General features: G+C 41.3%; 1 protein-coding gene across 1 annotated transcript; it reads right to left on the reverse strand.

The window, feature by feature from the left end:
• Positions 1 to 223: 223 nt before the first annotated feature.
• Positions 224 to 22,777, reverse strand: prpf40a (PRP40 pre-mRNA processing factor 40 homolog A). Its single transcript, XM_080412656.1, has 25 exons — positions 22,748 to 22,777; positions 19,942 to 20,022; positions 19,690 to 19,833; positions 16,523 to 16,650; positions 14,093 to 14,132; positions 13,886 to 13,996; positions 13,581 to 13,701; positions 13,275 to 13,299; positions 12,774 to 12,992; positions 10,899 to 11,004; positions 9,214 to 9,278; positions 8,951 to 9,115; positions 7,843 to 7,951; positions 7,258 to 7,408; positions 6,890 to 7,023; positions 5,168 to 5,282; positions 4,214 to 4,305; positions 3,920 to 4,036; positions 3,551 to 3,688; positions 2,459 to 2,554; positions 2,283 to 2,369; positions 1,769 to 1,862; positions 1,446 to 1,507; positions 1,153 to 1,314; positions 224 to 658 (listed from the first exon to the last, which is right to left on the reverse strand). Exons 1-25 carry the CDS (start codon positions 22,748 to 22,750, stop codon positions 569 to 571), a joined length of 2,655 nt encoding a protein of 884 aa, XP_080268782.1. The 5' UTR covers positions 22,751 to 22,777; the 3' UTR covers positions 224 to 568.
• Positions 22,778 to 24,448: the final 1,671 nt, after the last annotated feature.

Genomic DNA, 24,448 nt, shown 5'->3' on the forward strand with positions numbered 1-24,448 from the left:
AATACAAGCTTGCAGGGGAGGAACAATATTAATCATATGGGAGATTCGGTTAGAGTACTCTAATGTTCAACTGAATGTTTTTGCTTCATTGATATTTAAGATTATCAAAGAAATTATTCAAAATGAGAAAGGTAGTCTGTGGAGTTTATTAAATGGATGCATCTATTTTCCATAACAAGTGCTTCGACATTTGCAACTCTTTACAAAGCAGTCTCAGTCAGTGTGGCATTAGGATATGCTTTTAATTCAATATCAAAACGGTTGGCAAAGAAAAACATGTACAACTAGAATGGACTAAAAATCGATCTAAAGCATAACAAAGGCAACAAAAACGGCTGTCAGACATGTCACCGTACATTAACCCGTGCTGATATCAAAGTAACCAGTCATTAAAATCAAATGTGTGATCTCAGCGTAGCACCTTTCCCATCATACCTACATGGAAGCAGGTTTTCTCCTGTGCAGCCCATCACCGGTGAGTGCAGTACAGTCAGATGAGCATGGGAGGGAATGCATGTTGTTAAGAAGTTGTAGATACAAGGATGGTCTGAGAGAAAGGGACACATGATCACGGTGCGTCTAATTGTTCCAGCAGAGTTCTTCTCCTCTTCTCCAGTTCCCCTTCACTCAGCTCACTGCCCGACGTATCCCAGCCACCCTGGTCGGTCACATGACACAGCATGGAATAATCAGCCTTTTGCATCCAACATACGGGATCAGACCTAACAAACTTCAGCCCTACTTCGCCGGATGGCAAAAGTAGCCGAGCTAAAAGTTCACGATGCCTTTATCTCTTTTTTCTGTTATCTTAAAAAAAATCTGAACATTTGCTTAAAACGGGGACACCAGGATTAATGTGGTTAGCTTTTAGGTGGCTGGCCAATCTAGAAATTCACAAGAGGTTTTCACTGTTACAAATGATTACCTGTCAAACCAGCCAGTAAGGCAGACTCGAATATCAACTAAATGTGCTGCGTTAGTATTTGTTTTTCCATTCTTTCATTAATTTTCTTGAGTCCATGCTAATTGCCACTGCAGGATAAAGAATTGACTCTACTGGTATAAATGAAAGCACTGGATGTTATCCTACTTATTTTTTTTAACTTTAGAAACATTCTAGAAGCCGAGTTCAGACACCAGAAAGAAACCAACCTCTTCTTTGGCAGCTTTCCTTTTAGGAGACTTCTGTTTGGACTCCGAGTGCGTTTTCCCTCGGGACCGGTCATTCTCTTTATCTTTCTCCTGGTCCTTTTCTCGCTTTCCATCCCTCTCTCGTCCTTGTCCTTTCTTGTCTCCGTCTGACTCGGGAGAGCCCTTGGGGGTAAAGGTTGGGATCAGAGCAGATACACAATACACTGAAATGCTCATACAACCTTCCAAAAAATGTTTTAGTGGAAAAAGACAAAGGAAATTGTACTTATTTTAGGGCCCCTCTGTGCACTTACAGACTTATGGCGTCTCTTCTTTGTCTTCTTCTTGTGCTTCTTGGATTTCTTGTAGCTTCTCTCTGGTTGTAAGGGAGTGAGGAACATCAGTGACAGACCTTTATGTTATACTGCAATTTTAATAGCAACATTATTTTACCCTCTAAAACTGTGATGACCTAGCCTGAATTTTCATCCCTCTCATTGCAACAGTTTACTGAGATGGGGGTTGGCTAAAGTGGGACATATTGGTGATTGGTTCATACTATATCATCCACATCCCCATTGGGCCGGTTAGATCTTCAACCGAACTAGTGATGATCATTGCTGGGAAAGATACTCACCAGACTCTCCGCTGGAAGAGTGCTCAGACGGGGACTTAGACTGGGACCTCCTCCCCTTTCTCTTGTGGTACTCGTCATCCTCAGATTCTGAGCCCTGTTCACACACCCACAGAGTTGTTAAGCAAATGGTTTAACACCATGATATTAGAACTCAAGAGAAGAGTGCCATCTGCACATTACTGGATTGCTAAACAATGGCAACCATGTTTTTTCCCCATTTTGTTCCACCGGCATCCATTGTCATCAAAACGTGGTTAAATAAAAACATACAAAACTATACTTTAAATTGTGCTGTATTAACAACATCAAATATGTGGAGTGATATTAGCCTAACAGCATGAATGTGTGTATACTTCAATGCACTGTAATCTTTATCCCATTAGCATTGTTTTGCATGTTTTTATGCAACCATGTTTTGACCATGATAGATCACACCAGTGGGACTGAATGTGAGGGGGAAAAAAACACTTGCGTTTCCTTCAAATGCTAAGCAGTATTTATGAGGACCACTAACCGATCGAGAGCGGGATCGCTTCCTGTGGTGTTTCTTTGACTTCTTGGAGTGCTTTTTTGTCTTGGAATGGTGATGCTGGCATTCATGCTGTTGATATAATAATTATGTCAGTAAAACAAAACAAAGTATACCTGAATGACAGTGGTCCCCTGTTGAGGTTATGGAATGAGGTTTACCTCCAAGACGTGCATGAAATCTTTAAATATTCTTTTCCTCTCCGATTCCAGAGTCACGTCTTCAAAGGCAGATTCTTTCAGGAATCTTTCTCTGACCTAGAAGGCCCAAACAAGGCAGCCATTTAAAAATACAGCCAACAAGTGGTGAAAAGAGCACACAATCAGTGGTAGGGCTGCACCTATTGATTATTTTCTTAGCTATTAATCGAATAATCAAGTTTTCATATCAACGAATCGACATGATTAACCACATTTATACTTCGTTGTACAACGGTGCGTTGACCCATAAAATTTTTGAAAATAGCCAATCTACAACCTCACAACTAAATCTGCTATTAACACATCCACCGCCAGAGGTTAATCTCATAATGTACTCACCAGTGCCAAGGTGTTTTTGTTGTTTTTTTGTTTTTTTGATGTCGCCATAGATCTTGTTAAAATCCTTAAGATTGAGCCGTGAACGGTCTGTTTACATCCGCGAGATCTCCCTGTATCTCCCAGTGAAGACCGCATGTCAAACGGAGTTCCATGATTGTAGTTAGAGCGGATTACGTTAAACAGTGAAATGCGAGGAGAAAAAACTACAGGAAGAGAATTGAGTTTCAGTTTCGTCTGTAGAATGGGAGCGGGCGTGATCGTCGAAACCGGATCCCAAATAATTCTATTTCCTGTCATCAAACCGGAAACGGAAGTGGATCAAAAAAATTCCGAAAGTGCACCCGGACCGCGCATGCGCGAAAAGACCGCAGCCCGTAGGACTACGGGCTCGGCGCTTAACCGTTGGATTTAACGGCCCGTAGAACTACGGGCCCGGCGGTAAAGGTGTTAAAATAGTTAAATCTATTATTTTTGATTAACTGTTACACCCCCAATCTGTAATATAAAAATGTAATCATGCCATAACCGCGAACTCGTGTGTGAGTCATAGGAATCCACTGAGAGCAAGCATAGGAATGCGCCGATTAAATGTCATCATTACACAACACCATCATGATAACCTCCTGGTACATTGAAGTATAGGACGATACACCTGAATAGAAAGAATGTTGGGCTTTGTGAAACCACGTGACTAAAATGCAGATGAGGACGTACTCCCTCCCATGCGTTCTCTGGCTCCAGGGGTGGCGTGGCCTGCTTCAGCATGCTCTTGAACGCTGCCTCTTTCCTTTTCATCTTCCTGGCCTCCTCCTTCTCTCGCTCCCTCTCTCTGGCTTCAGCTTTTTCCAGTAGCTGCACAGAATAACAAGGAAACGTGAGACCCAGTGTTGACGCTTGGAATCAGCGCTTGGTATTAATATTCCAACAGCTTGGTTGGCTATGAAAATCGTAATCATTCTAACTTGCCCCTTCGTCTGTAGAAGGTAAGCTTGTGAGGAAATTATATTTTTGGAAATTATGTGTTCATGTAGGATTTATGTAACCGCTACAGAGATGGCAGGTACAGACGACAGGAGGTCTTACACTGTTGAAGGCCAGCTTGATGTTGCCTGCATCCAGCGTGGTGGCTCTCTTATCTGAGCTGATGACTGACCCAAAGTCTTCAAAGCCAGTGTTGACTTCAACCAAGAAGCCTTTATCCTGAGAGTGGTAACAAGAGAGAAAGGTAATGAGCGTAAAGCACAAGACTTGGAACCATTAATAAAGGATTGTGTCGCTAAAAATAGATTTATTTCAATGCCTGCCTCTTAGATCAGCAACGTTAGCTCGTTACATGAGAATGTGTCTTGGCTGAAACAGATAAAAGCGAGATCGCACCTTAAGGATGTCTTTGATGATCCTCTTCTCGTCATGGTAGCGGGCCTTCAAGTCCTCCACATAGAATTTAAACAGGTCCAGAGGAGTGGAGCCTGGAGAACAGACTTTGGAAATTATCATTTGCATATTTCCCTGACGAAGCATTCTTGGCACAAAACAGCCAGGAAAAAAAAAAAAGTCTTATGTGGAAATTAATTTGAAGCCTAAAATAAAACTGCAGAAACATTGAAACTCTGAAATAAAAACAATCCAGAATATAAAACTATCCTTTTTTATGGCACTGAATGAGTTAAGATGTATGTGTGTAATGTGAGTGTGGGTCTAGACAGTCAAGTACACGTGCTTCATAGCAGCACGTGTGTTCTCTTAATTCATTAAGACTGGGAACGCATCTGTGTCATTTTAGATTTCTTTGGCTATTCAAAAAATAGCAGATATACAAGCTCATGGCGCGGTACCAAGTGCCACAACATGAGCTTGTAGATCTGCTATTTGTAAATTTTTTAAGCGAACATTTTAACTAAAATCTTCTCTTTTGGGGATTCTACAAATGTCTTCTAAATCCTAACAGTTTTTTGAAAAAAATTATGTTGCTATAATATCAGTGGTCCTCAAACTTTTTTCATGTCAAGGACCCCAAAATGATATGTATTTGGCCACGGACCCCCATCTCAAAATATGTTGTTCCAGGGACCCCCAGAAGCAAGGATTTTAGTAAAAAATGTTCGCTTTAGAAAACAAATATATTCAAAGATTTGCACACATTTTCAAAAATAGCAGATCTACAAGCTCGTAGCACGGCACTTGGTGCCGCGCTATGAGCTTGTAGATCTGCTATTTTTGAATAGTCAAAGAAATCTTAAAATGACACAGATGCGTTCCCGGTCTTAGTGGGTTAATGTGGTGTTGTAGCGATGCGTGTCCGTCCACGTGTGCCGTGGCCTGCTGTCCTACCCGGCTGGCCCAGCATGTTGGCGAAGCGGATGTCAGAGCTCACAGTTGGGTACATCTCCATCCAGGCAGACATGGAGTGGAGCTGACCATGATCATGGAGCTCATCCAGGAATTTCTGTGTGGTTAAAATGAAAGGGTATTTTATACATGTTTGCCTGTCTATCTATCTATCTATACTGTATATCCCTTGGCAAAGTGGGTAAGTTGATAATGCTGCTTGTATGCATGCACGCACATGTATGAACTGTTTTTGTATCCATTTCTTGGACATTAAATATCCGAATTCAACCCCATTTTCTGATGTATATATGTGTGCGTAATATCTAATATATAAAGTTCAAATTATGGGGAGGGCGGATTATGCCTAAATACGGACGTGCCTGATGTCACAGCACTGGCAGATTATGCCCAAATATGGACGTTGTTAGGCAATGGTTGATGTCAGCGCAAATCAGCGTTGTTAGGCAACAGTTTCTGTTGTGACGTCAGACCAGAGGGAGGGAGAAAGAGGGAGAGGAAAGAGAGAGCGCTCGATAGAACTAGAGCTCGATAAGAGGAAAGGAAGGTAGCGGGAGAGCCTATTTTACCCATTCTCTCTCTCATATATATATATACACACACACAGGTATACAGGGTGTGTGGCTGTGTGAAAAGCTGTTTTAGGACACAATACCTAACATAACACAACACATATAAAAGGTGTCGATGCCACGTGAGGATAGCAAGACACCATCCTAATGATGAGGGTTCTCTGTGGCTACGGAGGCTTAACTCTCCCGACAGCTGAAAACAGTGATACAACAGTGAACTGTATCCCAAGTGGGCCACGCTGGCTAAGGTAGGCTGCGTACTGCCAGAGGCTTCTCTTTTCAGAACTGCTTAAAAAAACAGCCTTCAGGAGAAGGCCACACTGTGCATCTCAAGTTGCAGAGAAACTCAGGATACAGATTTGACTTCATGTTTGACTTTGCAGCATAACTTTACTGCCACGAAGAACCTGAGAAAATACAATGTTGAAAGCTATGTAATGAGCTACGTAATAAACAATATGTGTTAAGGGTTATAATGATTTTATTCAGTATATATTAGGGCTGGGACTGGACGAGTTTCAAGCGTACCAAGCATACCGGTGCACCAACCAACGTTCATTGATTGACTTCAGACAACAAACCCCAGTGCACGCAATGGAGAAGAAGCCGATCAGACCGCTTTGCTTGGCCCAGTAGATGGGAAATTTAGATTTTAAAAAATTATGAAAGCGTGGATAAAAACACGGTTGTGTGCAGAATTGCATATCACCTCAGTGCTAGTAAACATGTTGCAGCTAGCGTGGAAAGCCAGAGCTAACGTAGCCTTCTCCTACTCTGCCGCCTCAACCTGGAACACTACAGCAGGGACTTTCTCTTTCATATTTCACTTACATTTACTTAGCTGTTTTACATTTTCTTAGCATTTTGTTATATTGTCTATGTCTAACAAAAACAAACTTCTCAGTATTACCCGTATTGCTTCCAAGATTATCAGACTTCCCAGTTAAACTGAAATATTCACTGACATTCTGACCAGCTTTATCAGATGGAGGAAGAAACCCATTATATAGTAATATTTTTCAAATAATTAATTTCTCAGGTAAGTTTAGTAGTGAGTAAATGTGTCAGGTGATGTCAGGTGTCAGGTGATATTTTCCATAACTGACAGTGTTTGATAGTGCTGTTCTCTCACCTGGAAGCACTCTCTGTTCTTGCGCTGTCGTCTTCTCTCCCTCAACAGAGTCTTCTGCTTCTCGTCCTCCTCTTCCTTCTCCAGAGCTCGGATGTGCTCCTCGAAACATATGAGAGCGTCCTCCTTGTCCATGTCTGTCGGTGGTACATAGAGTGTACACAGTGTACATTACATATATGAACGCAACTCTGTGCTACCATTTCTGCCATTCACCGTTTTCCCTCAAATAACTCAGTGTGTGTGTTCAGGGGGAAAGAAACCCATAAAAGATGCATGAACATGTGCCTTAAATATAGAGGTGAATTAAAAGTAAAGAATGGTGGTTGTAAATCAGTGGTATGTGAACAAATATGTGTTTGCTCTCTTACTCTGCAGCTCCTCATCTTCAGCGAAGGTGGGGTTGTCCAGTAAGTATTGCTGAGCCTCGGACCAGGTGGTGCGGTAGGTGACATTGGCCATGTTGTCCAGAATGTTTTTTAGGGCTTCCCAGTTCCTCTTCCTGAGCTGCTTGGCTTGTTCCTGAAGCACCATATTTGAGCATAGGAGAGCAGAAGAAAAGTTAATGATTTAACCAATGGCATACAGGTTGAGTGGGCACCAAAACAATGGGGGCACCTCAATGTTAAATTGGCAATTTTGTCAACAACGGAAATCATGATATGAAGCACGGTACATCCTTATCAGACCTACATTTACCCTTCAACTTCTTGTTTATGCCCAAACTGACTGGCTAGCCACAGGTTTTGTAACAATTGTAGAAATATTAGGTGCTAAAAATGATTATATGTTTTTGACCCCCATTTTATTAAATGCATGTAAATAATATAAAATAAATATAAAATCAACAGTGCCCAGAGGTCACTGTACCAGTTACCAACCAATGTGTCAATGTGTGTGTATTACAAAGTTGCAAAGATAGCTGAATGGAGAGCAGGAGTGCTGCATGGTCAGACCTTCTCTTTCTTAGCCAGGTAGAACAAGACATCTTCATAGATCTCCAGTCGGTCTCTCTCAGGGACACAGCTCCACACCTCCTGCTCATTGAACATCTGTTCTGCTTTCCTGTTTGGTGCACACACAAAGAAACGGTCACAATGACGCATGCTTCCACATGGGGGCAGCATTTCATAAACACTCCTTATCCCTGGCACAGACCAGCTAATCCATGTGTCAATTTAATGCGAGACACTGATGGATTCTTCAACCAAAAACAATGGTAAAAGTTTAGACATAATTCGGATAAAAGGTCTCGAATACAAATAGCCTCACTTTGTTGAACAAAGACACTGAGAAAGCAGCGGGTGGCTGTGGTGACTCAAACTCAAATAGTCAGACAGCCTTGCTGTCACTCTCCAGCTGCCCATTGTGCGCCTTCCCAGAATATAGACCCAGTTAACACGACAACTCTGGTGCCAGCCATGCTCTTGAACTGGCCTGTTGTCAAGGTCGCTATTCGATTGGCGAACACCCTCCGGCTTTGGGAGTGTTTGTGACTTTCACGCCCAAACAACTGACCAGACCGTGCTGATCTGCTGAATGTAACATAAGTCACAAAATCAAAACTCATCATTTAAATAAAAGATCCTCTACTTTTTTCTGTAAAATGTATATTCATTCTTGAGGGGAACAAGCAGAGATAATTAAAAGCAAATAAAAAAAAATCTATTTTAAAACAGAGCAAAAACTAGTGAGAAGGGGGAAGTCAGATTCAAGCCTGCGATACAACAGTCTGATAGTTTGAGCTGTAGCCTCCAGGACTAACATCTGCTCATTCACCAAGTTGTCACCTTCCAAATGTGACAAAATGATGACACTGCGTTATGATTACGAATGGAATGGAAACGGATCCCCGCAACTGCAGTGTAAGGTCAATTGTATTCTATAGGGGTTACAATAGCAGTGCTGTAGGTGCGTGATGATGTGCAAAGCAGAGCACACCACTAGTGACCTTTCATTTAAATTTGCATAATCACATTGGCAATTCAGCAAACAGCAAATCAATGACACTGAAATGAGAAATTATAGATACATGTGAGTGTGAGACTGCACTGCTGCACTTACTTGTATCGGGTGGTAGATGTCATCTTCTCGTGATTCTCCAAGTACCTCTGGTATGTCTCTTTAGACTCTTTGTATTTAATCCTAGCCTCCTCCTTCTCCTCTTTCTCTGTCTGGACCTTATAAGCGTTGAACGCCTGCTTCTTCTCACTCAGTTTGGGCAGGGCACTTCATTGGGAAAGAGAAATAAGACACAGAGTTAGACACGGGTTAAATGGCTTTACCCGTTATAAAGAAGCTGGATTGAATTCAGGTGAAGAGGGTACCTGTAGCGAGGGTCGTTGATGATCATTTTCATAGCCTGCTCCCAAGAGGCGTTGGATGACACGCCCTGCAATCCAAAGAGAACACGATTTGGGTTTGTGTTGGACCTCAGAACGTGACTGTGCCATTACACTGAACACAGGTACATTTACATATATATTGCATATGAATACATACAAACAGAAACAACCCCATTATAGCTGCGGAATAAAAGGGACTGGGATTGAAACGTGGTCATGTACTGTACATGAAGAGGCATGTGACAAAGAGAAAGCGTAGGCCAGGTCAGGCCCAGATGGAGTTGAGCTGCTTTGGCTCCAAACAGAAAAGTTGACTCATTCTCTTAATTACTAATAGATGTCAGGTTACGAGACATGTGTGGAGTGCCAATAATTCAAACAAATGCCAGCTAGTACTTATGTAAGTGTTCTTTCAGCCTCGTGCCTTCTCCCACAGAGAGAATCCATCATCCATTATGAACCGATTTCCACTGCATGCATCTGCCTTGTCAGTTGTCACAGTTATTTTAAGTCAGCGAGGCATGCCGCTCTGTCTCACAGTCATAATCCCAGGCAGCGCCCTGTGCCTTTGATCCAATAACGCTAATCATAAAGACAGAGTCATTAAGATCTTGCAAGGAAATGGCAAGCAATCTCAGAGGAGAGCTTTGTGCACCAAATTAAAAAGAACTAAATATAGCAGCATTGGGTGGTGGGGCGGCGCTGAGCCACAAAACGCACAACACAGTCCTCGGCAACAGGAGGTGAGGCTTAATAATTGTAGCTAAGACCTCCCTGGGGGCTCATGAGGAGAAACAGGGATTAGATACAGATCGAAACACAAAGGCTGCACTGGTAGACAGTCAGCATCAGGAATGACCGCGTAGGTGGCTGAATTGTCATGGTGTTTAAGGTGCACCCATGCTAGAAATTGAAAATAAACCGTTAAAACTAAAACTGTATTCAAGGGTCAGTCCTTTGAGCTATACTTTAAAAGTATTTCCCAACAAGAAAGATTATTTACAAACTAGAATCCACATCAGCAATTAACGCTGGTTCTATAGCTATTGACAATATGAGGAGCTGGCTTTGTGGTCATGTACAAAGCTGGGGATTTTACACCTAAATAAGTTTTAATTAGTAGAGGGCCTTACCTTTCCAAACCACAAAATGCCCATACAACCAGTAAATCCACGGTGTGCATAAATTAATCTCTTATTTTTTATTCAGGATGCAGCTAGGCTTCATTCAAAAATGTAAAATGCAAATAACCTTGTTCATAACAAACAAAACTAAATTGGCATTATGAACAAAATTCATATATATTCAATTGATTAAACCGAGCTAGCTAATTTCTGTTCCTTGTTTGTTTATTTTAAATGAATGAAATTAGATAAAGGTCAAATTAGACTATGGCAGTTCAAGAATGTCAGTTAATTAGGTCTGAAATGTTGTCTCATACACTAGGACATGTTTTCTAGTGTCCAACAGCAACACTGCTTCACTGATACCAGTCCAGCACAATTATACAAGTTTATATTTCTCAACTGCTAAATACCAATTAACATAAACTGACAGTGTGTGGCCCTACAGAGACAAGACAAAGTGCAGCATCTCCACTCCACTCAGTATTTGACCTAGTTGACTCTTTATAGTAATCACATGTGACATCATGGCTGAAGCCGCACCTTCTCCTTCAGTAGCTCCTTGAAGGCCTGCTTGGCTTCCTCTTTTGTGTTCCACTTGTAGGTCTTCTTCTGAAGCTCTGGACGCTCTTCCCTGACAGTCTCAGTACTTGGGAAGGTAAAAACAGAAAACAAAACAAAGCAGGTCAGTCAATACTTTTAACATTATTAATTTAGCTACTACGTTGTCACATCGCTCTGTGACAGTAAATACACTTATGTGAGTGCTCGCACTTGTGGGGTGGGGGTAAGAAAAATACCATCATTAGCAGGAAGTAAACTGACATTTTAACCACATAAACAAGGGGTGGGCAATTTTGATGATGGAGAGAGCCACGATATTTCCAGACTCACTCCAGAGGGGGATACATTTTATTTAATTTGGAACCAGGTCGGTTGTTCATGTTCACAGTGAATAAAGGCATCAACCTGTATGAATGAGGCTTTGACTATATGAATAGTTTTGATGCCAAATACTCTCTGGCAAATTTGCATCGTTTATTCACCCCCAGTGTGAGAACACCTCTATTCTTGTGTCAGGCTTTTATTGGATTTTTCAAGAAAATATGGGAGAGTGATTTAGTGAGGAGATTAAGAACATTAATTGACTTTATCAGGGTAGTATATTACTTTCATTTGAAGAAGTAAACCAGTCTCCAGAAACATTTTGTTGTTTAGAAACAGTATTATGCAGTTGGGTCAGGAAAACACTATTGAACCACCATTGAAATGTAAACTTTTTTCTTGTACTGCCGGGCCTATCTACACCCACCTTTATAGGAAGTTTTACTGGACATTAAGGGTCTAAAAGGTTGTTTGGGGAAAGAGCTCTGAGTCACTTGATTAAATGTAACCACTTGAACCATAGCATCTCTATTCTGGGGGGAACATTCGCCGAAGATAGCAGATCTACGATCAATTGAAGAGATTTAGTATAGAGGGGGGAAAAGTGCGGACCACGTACAGAGCCGACCTTACTTAAGTTTAATAAGTATAGAGGGCTTTAGTGGTAATTGTTTTTAACCCATTAAAACCTGAAGCCGATTCTACAAATTTTTAAGTTTAAAAAGAAAACATAATTTTTCATAATTGTCAAGGACCCCCACAATTATATGTATTTGGCCGCTGACCCCCCCCCCCCCCCCCCATCTCAAAATATTTTGTTCCAGGGACCCCCAGAATGTTCACTTTAAAAGAATACATATATTAAAAGATTTGCACACATTTTAAATGTTTTTCAAAAAATGCTATTTTTGAATAACCAGTGTAAAATAATGCTTTTTAGCGCAAATCTAAACAAAGATGTGTTCCCAGTCTTAATGGGTCAATAGAATGCACACACTGGGTTTAACAGATTCCAATGTATGCAGGAGAATGACATTCGAGTGCAGGGGATATCGTATGCAACATGTTTTTGGCTTTTGGCCGCTGGTCTTGAGGACCTTTAAGTGGACATCTATATGCAGGACACGGTGAATGACGACGGGGGAATTATATCTCCATTTGTATACATATTCATTCATTTCATCTGTTTTACAGTGCATAGGGGGTAAAGTCTCAGTTTAATGTATCTTTATATTGTCATTGTCCGTTGATGTCAAAATATGGAACAACATTTTTACAATATATGGGAGAGATGGGGATGAGACGGCACTGGTAAAAAACATAACTGTGCAATGTCTCCATCTCCACATATCATGCCATTTCATAGACTTGCAACACAGGCCAATAAAATACCATAAGATGGGATGCCATCTCTGCAAACCCATTGACATCACACTAGTATGGCCTTATTATGTCTGCGTGACCCCATGGTGCTGGGCTTGCACGTGGCTGACTGAGGCAGTCGGTCTATTCATCTCCATTATCTGACATTACCTGGCTGGGACTTCCACGGCGGCAGAGGTCTCTGTAGAGGGAACCGGTGCATCGGCGGCGCTGACCTCAGGCACGTGATGCATGGCCACCTGGGACAGGTGTTCCTCCGAGGCTGCAGTCACCATGGCCTCTGCCTCCATCGTGGTTGTCATGACAGCCACAGGATCTGCTTGCAGGATGGGGACGGGCATTGTGCCGGGAGCCGCAGTCTCTGTCGTCCTGCAATCAGATCAATTATGAGTGACAGGTCCAGTCATATGGCATGACAGCCTCGTCAGTTGGAATAACAGTACAATGTTGCTGCTTCGAATGAAATGGGTCAGTCCTCAAAGTGGAAATATAAATATATAAACTATAAAATGGGTAGGCCTTTTACTTACAGCAAAACAAATTATTGTCTTTCATCTCTTTTCAAAGATGTTTTGTGAGAAATTATGTTAAATGACTGTCTGAAATTAGCACATTGTGTAAGGTAGGTAAAGATAAACAGGAGGCTCTTACCCATTTTCCTCTGCTTTGATCATGGCTGGGAGAGACAAAAGCAGAACACTGGTAAGGAATAATATTTTTCCATTTCAAAAGTGCATTTCAGATTAGAGGAAAAAGCCCCAACAAATGTACTGGAAGAAACACTATTTGTCTAAATTCCCCACATTTAAGCAAATACACAACATTATTAGTTAAAGATGGCCAATGGTCAGTCATTCATTGTGGCCTCTTCCAAACTGTGTAATATCACCTTGCGTTACAACAATGTTACACCAGTCTTTAAAAGCAAAGGCTTGCTATTAATCAGTGGCTCAGTACCTTCCAGATCCTCCAATTCTTTGGGTTTGGTCCATCTGGACTCCTTAGTCTGGGAGTTATAGTAGTAAGGTTTTCCTGTGTCCGACTTGTACTCCTTCCAGGGGCATTTGGACAACATTTGCTGTTTCACAGGAAATAACATGTTTACGGTCATTACTGGGATGTGTTCCCTGTGGGCATCAAAACTCGAAACGTTTCAAAAAAGAATGGCATGTGTTCCCTGTGGGCATAAACACTCAAATGTGAGTGTGTTGCTACAATTCACTAAATGCATGTGATGTTTTAAAAAATATATATGTTTGTACTTCTGCAGGAGACTTGAGATCATCTGGTTTCTCCCAAGTGGACTGCTTGGTCTCAGTATTGTAAAAGTACGTCTTCCCATCCAGGGACTTGTGCTCCGTCCACAAAGACTTCTGTGGAGGATGAAAAGAATGGCAAGATCAGTTGCTCAGTCAGTTATTATATTCAGTGTTTTAAAAACATTTATCATTATCTAAAGGGTGTACCACCTTCTTTGGTGCATCATCCTGTGGTGACCCATTTGTGGTGCTCTGCAAGACAAAAGAACACATGAAATAGTTGAGTGACTACTGCACCATTATTAAAGGAACAACAAGCAAAACACTGAGGGAATGAGGGAAGTACAAAGCTTAACACTTTATTCTAAAGGATAAGTCTGTTTTTTTCCTCCTCATCATGTTGAAGGATTAAAAAAACTGCATGATTCTTTCATGCCGAGTTTCAAAACGAATAATCGTCAAAACAAGATCTGAGAGCCAACCAATTTTTTTTTTAATGTAGTGTTAAAGTGCCTCCTTTCAACAAAAAAACATTGCTTCAAGATCTACATACAGTATATACAATTTACCTTAGCCTGACATTTGAAATTGAATAGTGTTAATTGGTTTACAGGCTGTGTGAGTGTTAATAAACTTGGCATTAGCTACGCCTCAGATATAAGATAAACCTTTATTGATGACAAAGGGGAAATACAGCAGTAAGAGGGAACATGGGATAAGTATTTTATTTTATTTGTATAGTTGCTGTAATAGATGTGTAACTCGACACTGCAACAACAGGCAGTAGTGGCCCCATAGTTTACAGGCCCGTGCTTATGGCCAGAAGGTTGCTGGTTCATTCCCCCGGGCCAACAGGAAAAATCAGGGTGGGTAAGTGAAATGACTCACCCTTACCTCAATACCCACCCATTTAACAGCCCTTGAGGAAGGCATCTAACATGCATGGATTTCAACTTTCACTCTCTTCATGAGTATCACCTTCACTTCAGCCATTTTGGGTTTTTGTAGCCAAAGGTGTTTGTTTTGTGATAGTTTACACGTAGAAGCTTAAGCTGTGATTGGTCCTCTTTTTGGGGGAACAGACACAAAGTCACAGAGTAAGGATAGTACTATCAGATACCTTTGTATCTTACTCTGTCACTCTTAACTGCTGCCTGCCTCTGGGTGACTGAAATTCCCCCACAGGATCAAGAAAGGTATCTATCTATCTACATAATATACAAACAAACTCTGTTATAGATGAATGGGGTTTAAAAAGGAGGACTTATCATGTAAGGTGTGAAGGCAATGTCTTCAATGGAAAATAGGGTTATACTTACAGGTGTGGGAGCTGTGAAGATAAAAACAAAACACACAAATCATGATAAATCAATTAATTCTGTATTGTGGCAAATTATATAACCATGAATATTATTTGTTAATATACAAAGTCTTACCTGGTGATTCAACTCCAGGCTGTGGGGAAAAGATTATTTCATTAATCCAGATAATATAAATTTGAGCACTTTAAAAACATTATGCTGAAAATCTATACCATCTCACTTTCATTGCATAATGAGCTTAGCTTAAATCATAGACCATCGATTCCAGCTTTGCAATAAATGACTTCATAAAGTTTTCGTAATTAGCATAGTATCAATTCCAGCTTTGCAATGAATGACATGACAAAGTTTCCGTAATTAGCATATTACGTTTTACAGTCAGCAAGAGAAGACATGCTTGTCGAGTTGTTGATTAAGTCGATGACTCATCTCTAATAGCATCTGCTGTCAAAAGACTTGGTATATCAGAAATAACACTTCTCCATAACGTCATTACCATTCATCAAAAAGAAGAAAAAAGTTCAGTCTTTATTTAACTTCACATGACATCAGTGCTAACATCATAACTGTCACCTGTGATCATAGCCTTCCAGCAGTGGAGGGTTCATTTAGTTCTGTGAAGGTTGTTTTTAGGGAATGGAATTCATGAGACCTCCTCCGAGAGGATCAGAGCAGTGTGAGCTGTGACACCTAGATAATATGCTATAGGAAACTATAAACGGAGGAACAGACTGTATCTGTGACAAGGGGAAAGAAGTGCTGCGCTAATGTAACAAGGTGTAATGATCAGTTGGGTGGTTCACTGCATATGCACACATCTTCAAACACAGCATTTTCCATTTAATTATATTATGGTAAATTAATTCCTTTGGCTGGAAAATTTTAATCTTGTCGTCACGGTGGCCGGCCAAAAGATTGCCTCGCGGAAACCCTGACAGAGTGAGTAGATGTAAATTGTGCCATTGTATTATGAGCATTATTGAGGAGCAATTAAAAGATGATAAGGTTGAAAATTGGAGAGCTCCTTTAACACTAACAATAATTTAAACCATCAGTATTCTTAACACTATATTAAAACTTACTGTAACACTACCAACATTCTAACTACTACATACTGGCTACCAATCCAGAGAGCCCACAACATTTCTTCATTATTACATATATATTTTCATATATATATTTTCTAGTTCTAAATATGCAATCTCTAAATGTGTACATATCAGTAGTGTTCCAACACATTTACGGTGTTTGCGAGTCATGCAAATGCTTAACTTGACGCCTGACATATGGCGGACAACTTTTAGGAAGTGTGAAACACAGCAGCAATGTGAAGAAGGAAAAAAAAGAAGTGAGACAAGTTACCGGTCCCGCTGGTTGCAATGCCCCAGCTGGCATGCGAGGGGGCATCATCATCCCCGGCATCATGGGTGGCATCATGCCTGGCATCTAATAAAAGAAGCATCATGAAAAATTCATTCGACCCACTAATTTCCATCTCACTTGGTGCAGGCAGAGGTATTAATACACAGTGGTGTACGGGGTGTTTGTGCCCATGTGGAAAGGCTGTGTGTGACTGGTGGGAAGCGGGGTAGGGTGGGTGGCTGAGGGAGTGAGAGAGAGAGAGAGCCTATTGGACTGTGTGAAGCCACGGCTTGTGCTCTCTGAAGCTCCAGTGAAGCTCCAAACCGTATCAGCTCACAACCTTTTGAACCGTGACACTGGCAGCTGTATCAACACATCTACCATATCACACCTTTTGGAGGGTATAATAGGATCCATATTCTTGCTACAATTAGTGTGGTTCTATTCATAATCTTCAGTTACAGCTGCTATAACCGATTCCTCACCTGAATTCAACTACACAACAAATGCAATGCTTATTGCTTTTCAGAATCAGCATCCTGTTTCTTCCTATTTTAGTTTGTCTCTCTGGAATGTTATCAATGTTTCAGACAAAACCATACATGCAGTACATATTTTGTGCATAATGCTTCAATAGAAAGGATGTGTGCAAAGCAGGGAAATTGAAGGCAAAATCCATTCAATACTATAAACCTGCAGAACAATATATTCAGATATAGTGGGTGCTAATGTGCATGGAAATGTATTGGGTGGTTGGTTTGCAGAGGCTTTAGATATCACTTATATATATATATATATGACATTTCTCTGCCTTTTATTGTAAATCAATGCATTTTAATGTCATGAGCACTGCTTGTCTTGATGCTATAAATACCAACAGATAACACAAGATGAGGATGAATTCCTATAAGGAACATATAAAGGAACATCTGAGCACATTATTTCTTCAAAATAGCTGTTTCCAGTATATACTTGGATGGGCCACCGAAGTATATTTGAAAACCAATTTCCATCTAAAAAAATAAAAAACACCCATGATCGAAACACCCATAGCGCACCTGCTAGTTCACACAGCATACATAAAATATGCCTACAGCATTATGTTGGATTAGAATGTGCGGACATAGATTGTGATTTTTTGGAGGAGGCTGCATTGGATTTAGTTTAAACTTATTTTTCTGCAATAGAGCCAGGTTGAACAGTTTGCATGGTAGAAATGTCGGCAATTAGCTTCAAAACAACATTTTGGATTTCAGATTATTAACCATGGCAAGGACTGGAAAAATAACCGCATTACCACGCTTATGTGATGCATACCAATGGGTTGAGCAATTATTATTAATTTAAAATATATATATTTTTTTGCTGGTGAAAGTTACAGGAGTGCAAATGGTGGTGGTTGATACCTAAGCTCAACATAAACGCAATAATTGTTTAGTTATCATCATTGTCTGTCTTTCATCTAATCTTCCAGGGAAATTAACCATGTCACTTCACCTTCACATGAGGGCATGATGCACTCATGTAGCAAAGCTGACATTTGTCGACTAACAGTACTGTCGCAAAGAAAAAAACGCTAGACTCCAACAAATGTCCGGTTGTTTGTTTTTATCTCTGAATTTCTTGTCAGATCTTTCAAGGATTTTAAAATGTCATGCTTAAAAGAGTCCCTCTGCTGTAATGTGTAATGTGTTCAAGCTGTTGTGTAGGAAATAACTTTTGAACGAGCTCACGTTGGATAAAGCCTCCTTTAATAATAATCGCATCGTAATCTGTGCTGCTAAAATGCGGTAGGCAGCCCTACACAAGACTAACATGACTTAAGCTGCTTGTAGAAGACCAATCTACACATTTTTATTAAGTAAAAGTAACATGCCAACGTGTTCTTTCATCAATCTACTGCTCAGTCTGTTGAGCCTTGCTGATGAAAAGAGCTGCTCCGATGTTCCCGGTACACATACACAGCATCTAGGTAGCCACTCAAGGGAAAACGGAGCCTGTTAACTTTCCACCATGCAAATGGATTAATTTCCAGGGGTGGAAAACATGATGTAGCTCACAACTTCATTTACTTGCTTATTTGTAGTTATGCCTGAGGAGCAACCATATTGTGTTCTTGTTTACGTCGCCATCTGTGCGTAATGTGCTTGGACATTGCATGTATTTTAAGCAATTTAGTTGTTTACATTCAAAGTTTGATTCCCGCCAGGGACACTGTGGGCGTGTTCTCTCCTCCGCGTCATCAGTGCCCATACCCTAGGTGGTTTTTGCGAAAGGGCCTTTCTGTGTGGAATTTGCATGTTCTCCCATGTCCCCTACAGTAGGTACCCTCACAAAAAACATGCAGTAATCCTGATCTCTATACTGCCTCCCCCTGGTCAGCCGGGGCGCCTGATGGAGGGGAAAGGAACTGGTTGGAATAACGTGTTCCTGCCACGCGCTACGCCCTACCGGGGAAACTCCCCCCTGTCAGGTGATAAGAAGCGGCCTGCTCACTCCTCATGCGTTGAAGGAAGCATGAGCTCAGTTCGGGGCTCTCCGCAGACTGGCAGAGGGAGAGTAGCACCCAGGATTACAAGCTTAGGCATTGGCACTGGGTGACAAATGGGTTACAAAACCCAAAAATGTCCTTTGGGAAATGTAAACTAAGCTATTCTTTGTGTGGTACATTTTCCTTCGCTCTCGCTTTCTCTCTAAATCTAGACTTCCCAGTGTGGACATGCATCTTAAGTAGACATATATTTATTATAGTTAACCAATAAGCATATTCAGATAAGTGGATATGTGAATATCCTTAATGACAGTAATAAGCCATATCGAAATTGTTTTAAATGCCTTTTACGGCCAGTTATAGGCAGCACACTTTTATTAGGCAGTCATTATTTTCCTTCACACATTGAAAAATGCATGGAAGATCTTAAAATGGCCTCAAATGTTGTAAAGCCATTTAAAATGTTTTGTTGATACTTACCGACGCTAAATATGCTTAATGGTTACACTTTAGAAAATGGCAGGTTTAATAGTGTAGGTGCAGGAAGAGAACTTGTGGTACCAGGCAGGGGCAGCAGTAAGTAATTCAGTCCCCTAGATACAATGAATCCAGATACTGACTCTGAAGCTCACCTGTCCCATTGGAGGTGCCCCCATCGGTGGCATCATACCAGGGGGCATTATACCCGGTGGTATTGGGGTCATGCTAGGAGGGCGTTGTCCCATGGGTGGCATTCCCATTGGAGGGTAATGAGGCGGAATTCCAGGTGGCCCCATCTAGACAAACACAGGAGGAAGAAAAACTCAAACTATATACAATTTTATTCCATAATGAACAAAACTTAAATAAGACAAATACTATGGACATTTCTAACAGAAACTTACAAAGGGTGGGGGCATCCCTGTGGGTGCAACACCAGGATATGGCGGAGCTTGGCTCGGGCCATTATTTGCCTCTGATGAAGACTGTTAAGCAAAGACCAATCAGGATTAGAAAACTACTGAGTGAATGGAGTTGGAGGTAACAAACTATTAACCAACGGTATTGACAACTGCGACAAGTTACAAGTACCTAGTTTATACTCGCTAAAGTTAGTTTATAACCAAGAGGACGAGGTTAACTTGACAAATACTCATTAACAGTTAGCTAAGATTAGATTGATTGATTACTTTATTAACAGGTTTGTTAACAGTACAGCTCACACTGTACACCGAGTTCCATACACTGTACTACAGTCAAAGGTTATGCAAAAAGTAGTCGTAGAATAAGACTCTCGTAGATGTATTTTATGATTCTGACATTTTCAATCTACGAGAGTCATAGGGAATATCCCCTATGTAATAATCCCTATTTATCCATAAGTGTTTTAATGCCGTCTGTCTCCCCCCCCCCCCCTCGTTTACTTCCGGTTTACATTTTTTGTATTTCCGGATGCGCTTCATCACTACCGCCCATTGTGAATTTCCAACAGAATCGGCCACAGACGGCATTAAAACACTTCTTTATTTAAAAATATGGATTATTACATTGCACTAGAACTCTGAACAATGAGTTAACATTTGGGGCGTGGGGGTAAGATTTGTACATGTTTGGAGACCGTACAGGCTAGGAGCTGAAAGTCCCCATGGGGGATGTTCCCTACGACTCTCGTAGATTGAAAATGTCAGAATCATACAATACATCTACGAGAGTCGTATTCTACGGCTATGCTAAAAGGATAACACAAAAAACCCCAGGGGGCTTGTTTCCATTGTGGTCCATTGCACTAATGCATCAGTAATACATACAATGCAATGCAATACATATATGGTTGAAAACTCAGTTGCATCAACAGGTATATTTACAGAGAAAGGAGGGGTGGGGGCAGAGTGCAGGTGCTCGCTTGCATTTTGAGGTCAGCCATTCTTTTAGTTTAGTTTTGAGTTTGGGTAGGGAGTCAAGATCTTTAATGGGTTTTGGTAGGTCATTTCACAATATGGTGGCACCTAAGTAGATATTATTTTTCATACAGGAAGAGTGGGCAACTTTTTTTTGGAAGAGTAGGCACATTTTGGGGAGAATGGGCAGTGGGCACTTGAGGTGATTTTTTTTGGGGGGTACTGGCACTTTTTTTTTGGGGGGGGAGACAGGGCACTACTCTCGTGACACACAGCACATGATTATTAATAATTTAAGCTATAATAACGAGTATGAACAAGGAAGCATTGTTTATACTCTGTTGTACAATGGCTGCTTACCAACAAAAAAAAGATCGTCATTGTACAAGCTATAAATGCTATGTTATTTTCGGCAAGCAATACCCACATACACTGAGTGAATTCAACTTTAGATGGATCAGTATGTTGCATGCATCAATGTGCTCAGTCTATTTCTTATCATTCCCAGCTCTGGAAATTATCTTAAAAAAGTTTTCTGTGGACATGGTTGATAGACTAATTTACAGTCCCTAACACTTCATGTAGAGTATTCCTGGTGCCCGGATTTCCCTGGTATACCCACTCTTCCGATGTGCCCAGATTTCCCTTAATGCCCATGCAGTGGCCACCATGTTTTGGTGTCCACTCTTCTGTTTCTTCGCAGCTCCCTTCATCATTGGTTCTCAAACTTTAAAATCTCAAGGACCTGCCTTAACTCTGACAGCATAAAAATTGAATCAGGCCTGTAAGGGTCAATTAAGAACCCCCTCAACAGAACCCTCAAGACTGAGTCGAGTCCCTTGAGTGGACCCCACTTTGAGAACCACTGCCCTACACGATGTATATGGTGATCAAACATTAGACTAATCTAAAGGGACTCGTAACTGTTAGTGTTTAAATGATTGGGGTTATATTTGTGTAAGCTACAGTGGAACATGGCTACATGCTGGTGAATGACTCATTCAATTGGAGGAATCGGGCTAAATCCCGGACAGAGACGTTAGCTTAACGTGTTCTGTCACACTGCACATAATTAGCAGCACATTATCTTTAATTTAAGTGAATTATCTACTTAGAAGTCATTAACAAGGTCTACTACTCCGAGCCAATTAGTAGCACCAACAACGAGCCATTTCACTCTTATATTGTATAGAATTGGTACCAAGCAGTGTTGCCAGGTTTCGCGAGAGAAACAAGCAACCCGGTCTATGAAAACAAGCCCAGAAGAAGCGACTAGGCTACGGCTATTTAAATACAGCTTGTAGACTATCTGCTATTTAAAAAAAAAAAAAAAAATAGCACAAAATATTTGTTGATTGGGTGGGGGGGGTTCTGTGGACAAATGCATATTAATTTGGGGGGTCCTTGACATGAAAATGTTTGAGAACCACTGGTTTAAACAACATTAGGAAACAAGCCACAACTAAGTAACTACAAGGTAGAAACCAGACCATAGAACAGCAACCACCAATATTTAACAAGCAACTGCAGACAAATAAGCCCAACGTCGCTTACAATAAGCCGACATGGCAACACTGGTACCAAGAACTAGCCTGAGCCCCAACACAAGTGTGTATGCCGCTATTTTAGCCGAGAGCTGCTAACACTAGCGGGCTAACGCCTTATTTCTCTAATAAACAACGAGACGTTTAATATAAACATCGGGGGAAGACAAGGGCAACGGGGACGATTTAAGTGCAAACTCTTCCAATTGCAATTTTGAGACTCGGTTCGATATAAATAATCTATTACTTTGTTGAAAATCGGCACTCACCATGTTGAGAGAGCGTCCGGTGAGCTTGGCCACTCCGCAACAACGTGCTCCCTGATTGGTTGGTTTTCCTACAGAACGCAGGGAGTTGAAAGGTCGTCTCTCGCAAGAGTCATTCTGCGTCGCGACTACGCAGACATGCACACACAAAGAGCACTAATACACCACTCTAAGTACCAGTGGTCGAAAGTAACTAAGTACATTCACTTATGTGCTGTACTTTAAGTACAATTCTGAGGTACTTTTACTTTACTGGAGTATTTCAAATTTTTTATACTTTGGTTTTACTTCTACTTCACTACATCTCGGATCGAAATATTGTACTTTTATTTCACTACAGTTATTTGTAAACTTTAGTTACTTGTTAATTTGTAGATTTTGATTATTACAAAACATACAGTCTCTAATACAGTAACCACATCAGCCCTATATACATTACAGCCATTTGAAAATAGCAGATCTACAAGCTTGCAATGCGTTGCGATGTGAAGATATTTTATACATTTGAAAACTTGTTAAATGGGACATTCTGCATAATGAGTACTTTCTACTTTTGGTACTTTAAGTACATTTTGATACCAATACTTTTGTACTTTTACTCAAGTCAATTTTGAAACCCGGACTTACTTTTAACAGGCTATTTCAGTATTGATAGTCGAACCTCAGATTTAAGAGGAGCAATGTGGATTCCGTCCTGGTCGTGGAACAACTGACCAGCTCCTCTCTCTTGCAGGGATCCTGGAGAAGGCCTGGGAGTATGCTTATCCGGTCTACATATGTTTTGTGGATTTAGAGAAGGCATATATGATGGGGTTCCTCGGGAGATACTGTGGGAGGTGCTGCGGTAATATGGGGTCCTTGTTGAGGGCCAGCCAATCTATGTACGCCCAAAGCAGGAGCTGTGTCCGTGTGCTGTGCAGTAAGTCGGATTCGTTTCGGGTGGGGTTTGGCCTCCACCAGCCAGGGCTGCGCATTGTCACCTATCCTGTTTGTGATATTCATGGTCAGGATCTCGAGACGCAGTCGTGAAGGAGAGGGTATACAGTTACAGCCGGTGGGTGAAAGTATCTCGGGGTCTTGTTCACGAGTGAGGGGAGGACGGAGCAGGAGATCAGCCGGAGAATCGGAGCAGCAGGAGTGGTATTGCAGTCTCTGTACCGCACTGTTGTGACGAAAAGAGAGCCGAGCCAGAAGGCAAAGCTCTCGATATACCGAGCAATCTTCGTTCCAACTCTCACCTATGGTCATGAAATGTGGGGTCATGACCGAAAGAATAAGATCGCGGATACAAGCGGCCAAAATGAGTTTTCTCAGACGGGTGGCCGGCCTCTCCCTTAGAGATAGGGTGAGAAGTTCAGTCATCTGTGAGAGACTCGGAGTAAAACCGCTGCTCCTTGACTTGGAAAGGAACCAGCTTAGGTGTTTCGGGCAGCTAGTACAGTAACAGATTCCTCCCGAGCGTCTCCCTAGGGAGATCCTCGCTGCACGTCCCACTGGGAAGAGACCTTGTGGGAGATCAAGGACCAGATGGGGGGGATTATATCTACACACTGGCCTGGAAATGCCTCAGGATCCCCCAGGAGGAAGTTGCTAATGTTGCTCTGGAAAGCAAAGACTGGAAATCTCTGTTGGAACTGTAACCCCCTCGACCCGATTCCGGATAAGCGGTTGAGGATGGATGGATGGATACTTTTACTTAAAAAA

The sequence above is a fragment of the Gymnoscopelus braueri genome, assembly GCF_963280865.1.
Source record: "Gymnoscopelus braueri genome assembly, chromosome: 18".
Lineage (NCBI taxonomy): Eukaryota > Metazoa > Chordata > Actinopteri > Myctophiformes > Myctophidae > Gymnoscopelus > Gymnoscopelus braueri.

What these genes read in the sequence shown, in the direction of transcription:
- prpf40a (XM_080412656.1), bottom strand. An exon ending in GGGCACCTCCAATGGGACAG is followed by an intron (nt 16,651 to 19,689) that starts GTGAGCTTCAGA and finishes TTCTTTTATTAG; the next exon opens with ATGCCAGGCATGATGCCACC. An exon ending in ATTTCATGCACGTCTTGGAG is followed by an intron (nt 2,370 to 2,458) that starts GTAAACCTCATT and finishes TTATATCAACAG; the next exon opens with CATGAATGCCAGCATCACCA.